General features: G+C 37.4%; 1 protein-coding gene across 1 annotated transcript in view; it reads left to right on the forward strand.

The window, feature by feature from the left end:
• The window catches only part of LOC112973470 (solute carrier family 12 member 7-like), a 74,347-nt gene extending 62,083 nt beyond the window's left edge, over positions 1-12,264 (forward strand). The window contains exons 21-24 of the mRNA XM_026081393.1: positions 1,321-1,428; positions 8,131-8,312; positions 11,086-11,219; positions 11,712-12,264. Of these exons, the coding sequence (XP_025937178.1) occupies positions 1,321-1,428; positions 8,131-8,312; positions 11,086-11,219; positions 11,712-11,803 (516 nt within the window). The 3' untranslated portion in view covers positions 11,804-12,264. The remainder of the gene's footprint in view (positions 1-1,320; positions 1,429-8,130; positions 8,313-11,085; positions 11,220-11,711) is intronic.
• The last annotated feature ends 824 nt before the right edge of the window (positions 12,265-13,088 follow it).

The raw sequence follows: 13,088 nt of genomic DNA on the forward strand, positions 1-13,088 counted from the left end.
CTATAAGATTGCATACAAACAGGTGAGTGAATACTATTTCCCAAATTTTCCTTCAGTTCATATTAAAAGACTAGCCTTATGAGTCTAAAATTATGTATGTAGAGTTATCTTTCTCCTGCTTGGAAGATCTTATTTACTTGGTTTTGCTTAAATTTTTTAGGATAGAATTATATGCCATATGATTTCCTCTAGAAATAAGGAAAGACAGTGCTAGTAATGCTGTATAATCAAGCCACAGGCTTATTAAGTAATACATTAGTGAATTCTTCAGTTATAATTCCAAGTGAATGAAATCCTCTTGGATGAATTTATTCCATCTAGAATAGGGGTACAAAGTGAATTTTACAACTTTTTTGTTAACTGGCCTAAACTGCTGAAAAGAGGGATAAAGTGGTAGTCTATCCAGGCCCGTTTGGTAATGAAGGGAAAACTTCCTTTCTGGCTCTCACAAGGTGACTAGCATGATATCCGAAGTAAGACTAAGCATCTTTTTGAAGCTCGTTCCAAAGTGGGATGAAGAGACTGAGGTTTTGTTCCTTCCAGGAACTCAAAGAGCTTATGAGCCAACTGACTTCTCAAAGATTTATCGTGCTAATCAGCCATAAAGCAAAAGATTGTTTGAAGAATCACTTACATATATGTCTGAAAGCCATGGCATGTGCAGGTGAAAGAAAAAGATAGGCGGAGTGCCACAAGAGAGGTCTAGGCTCAGTTGGGTTTTAAGGAAGAAGTTAATTTAGGAAGCACAGTTGATGCTTATGCAGACTGTATCTAACCCTGACAATCTTCCAAAGGACAGAGAAACTAAGCGTCATTGACAACACAGATGACTTTGCTATAGCTGGCTACCACTGTATTTTAGCTTTTACTATTTAGGTGAGAATATAAGCAGGAATTTCTTCATAAATGCTTTTATTGGTGAACCTTTCCTATTGGTGAAAGGACAATGTGTTATTTTGTCACTCTAGACTGTTTTTAAAGACACAAGCGCACACATGCACAGGAGCCAGCAATGCAGATGGTTTAGATGAAGGCCTTTGTCCCTTTCCCATTTCTGCATCTGGTTTGGAACAGACCAAAGAAAAGTCTGTTCCAAGTACCTTGAGTTTAGCTGATATCGCATCAATGTTGGTGTAGTAGCAGAATGCTGTTTGAAGATGAAGACTTAAAAAGGCTGAAATAATCAGACAAATATAGGCTTGGGATCGCTTTGGTGCCATAAATGAATGCAGACTGTGAATGAATGCAGGACACTGTCCAAATGTTATTCTTGTTTAGTCAAAAGACTTCTAATGTTTCTAATGCTAATCACTTTTGCAGTTTGAAAATGATATTTCTGCATTCACATATGAGAAGACGCTTGTGATGGAGCAGCGATCTCAGATGTTAAAACAGATGCAGCTATCAAAGAACGAAAGGGAAAGAGAGGTAGGGACTTCACATTGGTAAGATGTTTTGTGAAAAATCAGAAAATAATAATTCTTGGCTGTAGCTTCTAAATTTCTAACCAATAAAAAAAATCTTTAAAAACAGCGTTCTATGCTATTTTCTCTACATCATTTTTGACTTACTAGATTAAAACAATGTGAAAAATTTTCCTTATGTATGTGGGACATATGCTTAGTTATCCTGGTTTTAAGATAGTACAAGCATTTACTAACAAAAGATTTGAGCGTCAGTGTGGAAAATAGCACTTCCAAACTCAAGACATATTGGTAGCTAATGTTTAGAATTCATCAGCTTGGCCAATTAGATTTGTTTGTGGTTTAGTCTTGTTCAGCTCGCACTGGCTTATTACTGTTTTGAGTGTTTTATGTATTGATTAGTAGTTGTTTCTGGTGCCAAAATTAGGCTGACTGGTCTATAATCCTGTGAGCCCATCTTTTTCCAGATAGGCATGCCTATGTTTGCTGTTGTCCCACCCCTACTAGTCCCCAGTGCTTTAAAAAACAAAAAACCAAAAAAACCTCCAAACCTATTGCTAATTGTACAACTTTTTTTTTTTCCAGCTATTGCTTTGCAGATTATAGTGATAAGCTTCATGCAGCTGCATTTTCCTGAATATCTGTAACTTTTTAATATAATCTTTTTTCTCTTTTGGCATGTGTTTCTCTCCCCTCATCTATTCTGTTAACTATCCAGTTATAATCAAGCCTTACTGAGTAGTGATGCAAAAGGTATTGGATGCTTTAGCTTTTTTCATCAGTAGTGATTTCTATCTCCTGCTAAATAAGAGATCTGTACTGTGTTTAACTGTTCATTCATTAAATTGTTGTAGGACTTTTTCTTATTGCTTTTGTCTACTGATAGTTGTAAGTCATTTTATGCCTAAGTCTTTCTGATGTTTAATCCTACATACCTGTGCAATTCCTTTTGGTTTTATCCCTGCTTACTTAGTATTTTTCCATTTTGTAGGATTTGAGGTTCCTAAAGATGTCCAGTACTGCTATAATAGAGTTCTGCTCTATGTCCTCCTTCCTTTCTTGTCTGTGTCAAGGTAGTTGTCTTTTGATCTTAGTATACTTGATATCTTCACTAAGAGCCAACTTTCCTGTCCTTGCTTACTTAATTGTTCTTAATCTTTCACTCTTTTCCTGAATTTTTGAATGCACTTGCAGTTTTCCAGTGAAGTTAGGTAACTAGTCACTCTACAGTGATCTTTTTTTTTTTTTAATTAGTATAAAAGGCTTAGTTGCCTCATAAATCCTTTAAGTAGCGCAAGGTTGCTATAAGGTTCTGTAGTCCACAGGATAGAATTTGTTGTTCTCCACTGAAATTTATTTCTCTGCTCTGAGTTGGTTGTAACGCTCTTCAAGAGTGTTGTTTGGAAGCTCTCATTCCATTCTTTCTTTCTTTGAATCATAGTTCTTAATGTTTTTATTAATCACTTTTATCTGAATGTAACCATCACTTTTACAGCTTTGACTTGTTCCTTCATATCAGGCAAGATGAAATCTAAAAGAGATGTCCAAAACACCACTGAATTTATATCATGGTGTAAAATAAAGTCCTTGATTGCAAAAATATCTAGTACTTAATTTGCCCTGATATCACTGGATCTTATTTGTTGTACATTTTTCTGTCCAAATAGAAAGCCATATCCACTTGTTCCCTCTGACTAGGTTATTTGAATTTCCCTTGTTCTTTTCTGCTTTCATCAGAAAATGTTGACTAGTTATGCCTCTCACTTCCTCCTGAACTTCAAATTGAGTACATACACTTAGTTTTGCTATGCATCTTTTTTTAATCTTTTCATCCTTTGAGAGCTGTGCCAGCCTAGACCCCTACCAGTTCTATGATAATATCTAAAACTTTATTTTCCCTGGTATCACCAGTGCAAACTGTTATTGCTTTTGTTATCTTTCTCTGGATGTCTGTCTACCTGTCTCCAAACGTTTGAAGATGACCTTTGTGTTCCAACTCCCAATTCCTCTTTAGTGGTGGTTGTAATTTTGTTCTTTCCTGATACCACCTTTTTACAAGATTAGTGTTTTAATCTCACTTATGTGCTCGTCCCTCTTCAAGCCAAGTTCAAACCCTCGTGAAGATGAGGAATTTTCTTTGAGCAGCATTCTCTTGCTGTCCCCCTCATAGACGTTCCCCTGTCCTGAGGAATCCTCAACACCTGCACACCTTTCTATGTACTTTTCTGGCACTTTCAGGAAAGTTTGTTTGATCTTGCTCCATGACAGTTAGGTTTCCTTGTGAAATTGGGGCACAGGGTACTCTGAGGATTTTTGTTCTCTTTTTTGAGAAAGTTGGTTGATTTCCTTCTGCTCAAGTGTAAATATAACCTATGCCTGCAAAGCACAATGTCTGCACGCTGAAGTTCATGCACCGAACATTTATTTACTTGACTTTTACTTTGATAATAGCACYGCAGAGATGAAACTGTGGAGCCTGATTCACTACTTCGCTGCTCTACTTGGTGGTCGTTGGCTTCCTTCTCTGGTTAGTTCTGACTAATAAATGTTGAGCCAAGCAGTGACATTGTTTAAGCAGTGGGAAGGCAGTTGTTCTTCCCACCGCTGCCTTGTGTTGAGCTGCTCAACACACAGTGCTGTTGTGTAGATTGCTGCTGCTAGGTAAGATTGGCCAAACAGTGGGTGCATGTTGGTTGAGAGCAGAGGAGACTTGGGGAGCATGAGCATCTGCATTGGAGAGGCTATCGGCAGACTGAGCAGTGGGATTTGGAAAACAGGGAGTCCATCCGCTTTTAAGAGGTGGCATTCTGGCTGGGAAGTCAAAACTTCTAGTGACTTATTTTCTCCTTTGATGTTAAGTAGTGGGATGACAAGGAGAAGGACAGTGGTTTTTTGTCATATTTGATTTTTGTTTGTTTCTCTGTGTTGCACCTACAGCCCATGGTAGGATTCTTGTGAAATGGTTTCAGTAACATAATCACCATATACAGCAGAAGAAAATAAAATCTGTTTGCAGAAGCTTTTGATCAATTTGAAGCACTGACCCTTTTTCTTTTAACTCAATCTAATTAATTACCTGCTCTTCTAGAGATTATTCAGAAGGGATTATTTACCACTCTATCTCCTTAGATCTTCAAATCTTCAGTGTGCAGTCAAGACATATGCTTACTGGAAACAATATTTTCTTAAGTCTTTGGCCTAAGGTCTTATCTTAGGCTGCTTGTTTGATTGCAGTAACTTTCTGTAATAAATGTCCAGTGGTTGCAGATGGTACTTAATTATTCCATTACAGTATATCCAGTACTAATGCTTTCACAAATGCAGTGGCAAACTAGTAAAGGAGGTAAGATGCTTTGGGATTTGGAGTTGATTCTTCAAATTGGTTTATGTAATGTTGGTCCCTGTTATCTATAGAGAATACGCAGGAAAAAAGTATCTTGTGAGATGAAAGGCTCAGTATGAACTCCAACGATAGAATGTGGTGAGAGTTGAGTGAAAGCAGGAGAAGACCCTTGACTTTTCTGCTCAAGTGCAAATGGAAATTCTAAAAGCATCACAAATGGAGGAAGAGAACTGTATTTCTCAAGTCTATTTAGTTCCACCATTTCTGGAGGCCAGGAAAACTACTTCTGGTACATGTAGCCCTCCAAGGATACTGTAGCATGTTGGTTTTCATTCATCAGAGGAAGAAAGGGAGGACTAGTCAAGCCATCTTAACTCCTTATGCTAAGACCGTAAGAAAACACCAGCAGGGCTCAGCATCTAACTTGGGCTCTTCTGGTAAAATGCCTGTCTCTTTGACTAAAGCCCATGGGGTTGTCTCAGTTACTGACTGTTCAAGGGAATTGGAGGGGAGAAAAAAAAATAGAAAAGTTTTGGCTTTTGTGTAAACTTTTTTTCTCTGAATTCAGTAAAACATTATTAACTTCTGATGGAATTTGGAATTTGATTTTTACATATATGCAACATAACTGAAATAAGGCTTTTCTCCATTTTTAAATAAGTGGCCTGTTTCTGTTTTAATTAGAAGTCCAAAATTCAGATTTTTAAGAAATGTCAATGCATTGGGGATGTGTATATATCAATAAATGGCATCTTTGTGAAAAGAAACTAGACTTAAAAAACCCTTGATGCCAGATTTCATCCATTAAATGAAGACAATTCTTATTTTGACTAACACAATGATCTGCCTTTTTTTTTTCCCCCTGTAGACTGTTTTTGTCATTGGTAACCTTTTTATCCCATATTCAGAGCATCACTGATGAGTCTCGAGGCTCAATCAGAAGAAAAAGCTACTCTAGTCCACAGTCCATTGGCCAGGATGTACAGGCACTGCTGCCTAATGATTATGCAGAGGAGGTGGTAGCTGGACATAGTACTGGCTGGATATTTCTTTTTCATTGTAACACTTGAAGTGCCACTATTGAAAACTGAAGTACAAAATAACAACCTGATTTTTCATTTTGTTATGAAACAGTCCTTAACTTTTAATTTTAGTATTCCCTAAATTTGTTTTCTCACTCTAATTTTTTTTGTCCTAGATGATGTTTCTGTAACATGAATTGCATCCCAATTTCTCTCAGACCAATATTTCCATAAAAGAAAGACTGAGAGTGCCTATTTTCTTAAGAGTTAGAAGCAAAAATACTTCTCCTGTTTCTTAAAATGTTTTAATAGTAGGTGTTTGGTTAAAAGCATATTTCATGCTTTCACAGAGCACTTCCTTAGAATTCCTGTATTGAAGCTTCTCAGACTGCATAGATATGTTAGAACTTATTTATTAAACTAGCAGAAACAAGGTTTAGCTGCTTATTGAAAAGCCATTATTATTACCCCATGAATGTCACTACTTTTTTTTTTTCTGCACAGTGAGCTAGAAAGGAAATGGCTGAATGTAATCAGTGCCTTTAGCGTGCACTTCAAGTGTTGCTTGTTGCTAAAGATGTGTGTCCTGGATTGTAGAAATGCTGTATTCCTTTGTGTTTCCCTTCCTTTAGAGGAAGTATGAGAAGAATGTGGTGTTTTCCATGTAATTAATTTGCTACCACAATAGCACTAATAAAAAATGCATGTTCATTGTTTTTTGCATTTTTTTTAGGTGTGTGCTATAGGTCCAGAATTTCTCTTGGCCTCATTGTCTTTTTAGAAATGGAGAACTTTCTTCTCTAAAGCACTGAATTCACCTTGTGGTTGCTAGTTTGATGTTTTAGTCCATTGGCTACTGYTGTTTAGTATGCATAGTACCTGCTGTGTGTGTTAACTTTTTCCCATTCTCATGATAGCTACTGTATGCATAGTAATTTCCAATTCATAGTTTTGATGAATAATTATGTGTAACAGGCAAAAATGTTATAAAAATGCTCCTTGTATTCAAGAACTGATAATAGGAGAAAGTGTGGTAGGTAACTATGGGGAGAAATTGTGAACTGATCTTCTGTTTAAGTCTGACTTAAGTCTTTTGGGGTGGTATTAATACCATCACAGATAGCTATATAAGAACCACCAAATGAACTCTGGAATATGAGAATCCTCAATATTTGGTTAGGACAAGAGGAATGATTTAGAAAAATACAGAAGTCCTTAGGTAGTTAAAAATAGCCACAATTACTGTAGTGACTGGGAAATACACTAGTGTTTAGAACTGGAAAACAGTTTTCTCATCTGCTTCAGTTTTTTGTTTGTGCTTTTGTCTGTGACTGAATGAAATCCATTCTTCTGAGTCATCATGTATATGCAGGGACATGACCACTTCTCCCCCCCCCCCCCATGAATATGAATAGGTTCCCATATGGACTAGGGAAATCAATTAATTTCATGTTTTAACAGATCTCTGTGAAGAGACTTTGTAACTACCTACTAAAGGTTTCAAAAAACCCAGGCAAATATCGATACACTTACAGTTAAGGACTCTAAGGTACTGTGTTTGTGTTGCTTTTTTTTTTTTGGAAAATAAAAAAGCCTATAGGCATAGTATTAAGAGGGGAAGTAAAAAATAAAATGAATGCAAAATACTCCTTCCTTTCCTCTTTCCTCAAGAGGAACAAGGGGAGTGGGGAATGGAGAACACAGAAGTGTTTATATATCTAGGAACAATAATATTGTTTTCTTAAGCGTGGTTTGTTGAATTATTGCTATTAAAAGGGGAGAGAGGAAAGCAAGGCTGCTTCATGGTAAGGCTGTGACTGACTTTTGTTACATAATCTGCATTTGGATGCAGAAACAGTCTGTATCGCAGAGGGAGCGAGCAAACCAGAGCAACCCCACAGAGCAAGTCCCAACCATAGCACATGAACTTTTTCAATGACAACGTTTACAACAGTGTCAGAGCAAATTATAAACAATGTAACTGATGGAAAACCTGAGGAAAAATGAGCAATGGTTTTCAATTTGCTCATTGTCATAAGCTCGTGGTGTTAATAAAAACTTACCTCAGGTTGGATTCAACCTCACTTTAGTTTGTTATGAAGATAATGTCCTATTCCAGGTCTAATCCTGCAAATATGAACTCATAACTACATATATACAAGCAGTTTCACTTCATGCCAAAGTCAAAACACTCTGATATTTGTTCACAAAATAAGGTGCCTTTTTCTCTATTTTCTTTTGTGTCAATGCAGTGAAATTGCATTTCAAGATTATAATCTCTGATCTACAAATGCTCTCTTTGGCTGAACCTTGGGTCCTTTTTTCTCTCCCCTCTGGCCAGGCTCAGTTAATCCATGACAGAAACACTGCATCCCACTCAGCTCCAGCTGTCAAAGCAAGTGTGGCTGCTGCTGTACCAGAAAAAGTGCAAATGACTTGGACTAAAGAAAAGCTTGTAGCTGAAAAGCATAAAAACAAAGAAACAAATCTGTCTGCTTTTAAAGATATTTTCAACATAAAGCCGTAAGTACCCATGTGGTTGTTGGGAGTTCTTATTTGGTTGCGGATTTTTTAGATGGGGTTCTGGTTATTTAAAGCAGAGTAGAAACATGATCTTTCTGTGCACCTCACTTTGAATGCTGTCCTTGTAAGGACTTATACCACCACCACCACCCTGAAGTTACTTAGTGGGTAAGAGTCACTAAATATACTCCTTAGCAGGACCATATTCATATGGCCAAAACTCTGTGTATGCCATGTGTGTTCCTTTGATTACACTGAACCCAACAATAAAGTTCCACATCCAGGTGCTCAGCATCAGTGTCCGTGCTCCATCTCTCTTCCATCCTCCTATGTCTTGAGGAGTGCTTTAGCCATGGAGCAATTGAGAGAAGGCAATAAAACGCCATCGCTATTTTGCYGGAAGGCAGCTGCTGCCTGTGTCAAGCCTGATGTCCTGTCATTACATTTGTGTGTCCACGACATCAGCTTGTTTGCTTCTCTGTGTGCCTTAGTCACGCACGCACATGTATACATCTTTTCTGAATCCAGGAAGCATGGAGTTCAAAGCACGGCTGAGGAATTTTCTGCACATGTCCAAAGCAAAACTGTGGATGGCAGCAAAGATTTAATATCTAAATTATATGTATCCTAAAACAGATAGGACTTGCAAATAGCAGACATAAGATTTTTAAGAAAGTACGTTTAGAGGGGGGAGGGAGGGGAAGGTGAGTTTGCTCTACGTGTTTTGTGAAAAGTTTGCCTTCTGCAAACTCCAAGCACCATCATGATCACCCTGCTAGAGCGCAGCTTTGTCTTGTTCTTGGCTGAATTGTGATGTCTTGGAAATATTTTCTGTCACTTCTTTAGAATCATGCAAGTTGTGGACTTATTCCAGATATTATTTTTAAACTATTGTAAATGAATAGGGTGTGGAAATTATAGTTCAGACATGGAATGCCTGTACAATTGCTGAATTAAAAATATGCCTGATAGCATAAAAATCACTTCATGCATGTTTGTTTCTCTTCCATGTAGAGAATGGGGAAATCTGTAAGTCTATATTTCATTTTCATTTAAGCAATTTAGGCTGTGTTCCCTAGTTGTTGTGGTGTTATGCATTGTTTGCATGTTCCCTAAATCATGATTTGCAGTTTGTGTATTGTTTTGTACCTTGTTTTATATACTGTGATCTGGCATGTATCACTAGAAAATTTTCTATCACCATCTGTTAATGTTTTCTTCTAAATGTTATCAACTTTCCCTTCAAAGGAAGTCACAGAATGTGTATTTTAGTTTCTGTAAGAATTCAAAACTTGACAGTGCTCTTCTGTACCAGATAAATTTTTAGTTTTCTAATTGCCTACATAAAATAGTGAATATATTTGTTCTGGAAAAACAGCCCCCACTGTGATATAACTAGTCGGACAATAGGGTTTTTTTTTTTTTTCCTCCCACAGCGGAAACTAGCACACTTCAAAGGCTGGTTTTGCCTCATTTCTGTGAAACCATCTGAGTGTAGAACTAACATAACTTTAGGTAGATGTTGGCTATGCTATTAGCATACAAAAAGGAGACATTATGTCTCTTTGTTCTTGGAGCGAAACTGGCTTGTGACTTTTTTTTAATTATGCGTTGTATATGTTTTTCACAACTTTAGTCCTCCTAGATATTTTTGTTTTGGAAAGAGAGATCTCATTAATTTCTCTTGTTTTCCTGAGCTGAGACAGCATTGCAGGGAGCTTGCACTGTACTTCAGATTAGTGTTAGTGAAACTCAAGAGATGCCAGACCTTGTTCAGGCACCTCGGAGGATGTCCTGTGTACTGCCACTATGAGCCTGCCAGTCTTCTGTCTGCCACAGAGCAGTACATGAGCCCAGCTGAGCACAGCTGTTGTGCTTTTGCTGCAAGACTGCAGTGCGTGACTCACTCCCAGTTTTGGCCAGCCTTATAACAGAGCTGGCAGCATAACTTCCTCGGGAACTGCAAGCAAGCTGGGTTTGGGGGAGATGGGGGGAGCTGGTTCTGTTTTCTTTCTCTGAAGAGCAGCTAAATCATCCAAGGCAGATTTTAAAAAGAAAAAAAAAATGCATAAAGTTCTAGCAATTTCCTCTTGTCACACACAAATTTACAGCCAAGATGGTATTTGTGGACACAGCAATGAAACCGTTAGCTAATAGTAATAATGCAAGGGGGGGGCTCAGTTTCAGTTCAGCAGCGTTTACTGCCTTCATCTCATGACATGCTGGGAAACTAATCACTTTTTCATAAATTCTGTACTGTTTCTGAGTTTTCTTTACCAGGTTTATGGTAATCCTTCAGTGTTTCCCCAGGAGTACAAGATCCTTTGTAGCTCCTATGCTATTTGCTACACAGATGCTGTTAACTTTTATATAATGCAATAACTAGATTCTCAGCATTTCTAACTAGAATTCAGTTCTGTTGATATGAACAATTTATGCTTTTTCGTGTGGGTGTAAAAGGTACAACTGACAAATGGGAGAGTTGTCCATTTTGGCAAAGCAATTAGAATTGCTTGAATTTCAGCATTAAATCTTCAAAAAAGAACAACGTACTTGTGACTTCTTATCCCTAGGCATCTCATTTTCTTGTAAATTTATTTTGATTGGTGTATATGTATTGGTGTACTGAAAGTTGGTGTATATGTATTGGTGTATTGTATATGAAAATAGCATATTGTACATGCATATAGATTAAACTTATGCATTCAGATGCATTAGATGGAATACATAAATATTGTGGCAGTACTTAATGTTTGGGTTTTTTTTGTCCTAGGAATCAGTCAAATGTGAGAAGAATGCACACCGCTGTGAAGCTCAATGGAGTAGTGCTTAATAAATCACAGCATGCACAGCTAGTTCTCCTGAATATGCCTGGACCTCCTAAAAACAGAAAAGGGGATGAAAACTGTATCCTCTACTATATTGCTCCATATTTCTTGAAACTGGGAGTTTGGTTTTGTGATTGTGCCATCTGGATACTTGTCTGGATAACCATTGGTAGGGTTATGTTGGTAAGCATAGCTTTGTTTTGGGGAAAACAACATTTGCTTACAGAAATATGGTTTTCGGAAGTGTTGATAGTGGTGGGTTTTTAGTTCAATTGATGTAAGATAATCTTCAATTTTGAACTCTGCTTTTTTTTGTTTCTTTACCTTATCTTTTCTGAAAGTGAGTTGGGCAGGAACAAGATATTTTGGGGGTTTCCACAGGAAAGTTAGTTCTCACTTCTTTCTGAGCAAGCAGGTGGATTGGATAATGGGATGGTTCTGTGCTGTGTACATAAAAGGGGACAGGAAAATTCTTTCATGAAACTGCTCTTTCATTGTATGTTGGGTTTTTTGAGTGATTAATGGCCACTTTGTTTCTTTTCTGTGATTCCTTGACTTAATGGTACTACAGACACGGAGTTCTTGGAAGTTCTGACAGAAGGTCTGGACAGAGTTCTCCTAGTCCGAGGCAGTGGACGTGAAGTGATCACCATTTATTCTTAACCTTTTTGTTTTCTGGGTGTTGTTTTTTTGTTCTGTTTTTTAACTGAATGTGCAAAGTTATTTGCCATAATTTGAGCAACCTCACAAAGAGTTCTAGTGCATTGAAAATGATCTGCAACCTGAATCTTCCGATGACGTGTTTTGGTGTTTTGGTGTTTTTTTTCTATTGAAAGTTATATTTAAATTATATTTTTAGAAAGATAGATCTATGTAGAAAATATTTCTGTAATTAATCAGTAAATGCCGGAGGGATCAGGATATTTATATGTAGCACACACTAACGTTTGTTAAACTGGTGAAGCACAAGAAATGGTAGTTATGACACTTTTAAACATAGAGATGTAAGCAATTTATATTATGTGCTTCTGAATCTTTGTTCCCCTTCTGAATTAAAAGGGAAAAATTTAGGAGAAACTTGTTTCCACCCTTACCAAAATGCTGCTATGTTGCTTCTGTTGGGATTTGACCTGGTTCAATAAATTTCATTCAGAAATATATACAGCTACTCTAAACTTGTATTTAATTGTGTGCATGAAATGTTCCCCATTTGCAAAATCCGTAAAAGCTCATGATTTGCCAAGGTTATTTTGAATAACATTTTTCTGCCTTTTTAAAATACTTTAAGTTTGGTACCTGTAGCCTCCAGGTGACAGTAATGGTAGATTGACCAGTTTTTCTCTTGAGCTATGAGTAGTTCCAGCATGTTTCACAGGTTTCCCGGTGCAGCCTGAGGGTGTCCAGCACATAGGGAGTCCACAATGCAGGAACTCCACCTGGCTGCAGATACAGCTGTAACGGTTGGTAAACAATAGCAAGTTCATTAATGAAGTGCAGTCTGTTTTAGCTGATGTTTATTTTGAGAAATGCCATATGTATGTGCTGTTGTTAAAACTGGCTTTTCCGAAATGAATGAGCTCTTAAGTGTTTTTGTTCAAACTTGTTGAAAGACTTGTGAAGGTGTACTCTTACTTGAAGGTGCATTTTCAGTTTGTCAGAATTCTGTCCCTTTTCAGTCACTCCATTTTTAATTTTGTAAATGTTGTTTAACACAATGTTTGGCTATTGGAAGATGGTTCTRCTCTAAAAAGACTGGGATTTTTTCACCTTACATAAACAGAATTTTCATATAGAACAGTCACTTAAAAAAAAATTATTTCTAGTGTAATCTCAGAAAGGTTTTTAACTGAAACACATCCTTCGCACTCTTGCCACAGCGTCCTGAACACATGCCCACACCAAGCAGCAGACCTCCTCAGACCACAGGTTAGGTGGGTGGATGGGTGCT

This window comes from Apteryx rowi, unplaced genomic scaffold (genome assembly GCF_003343035.1).
Source record: "Apteryx rowi isolate R43461 unplaced genomic scaffold, aptRow1 scaffold_549, whole genome shotgun sequence".
Classification (NCBI taxonomy): Eukaryota; Metazoa; Chordata; class Aves; order Apterygiformes; family Apterygidae; genus Apteryx; species Apteryx rowi.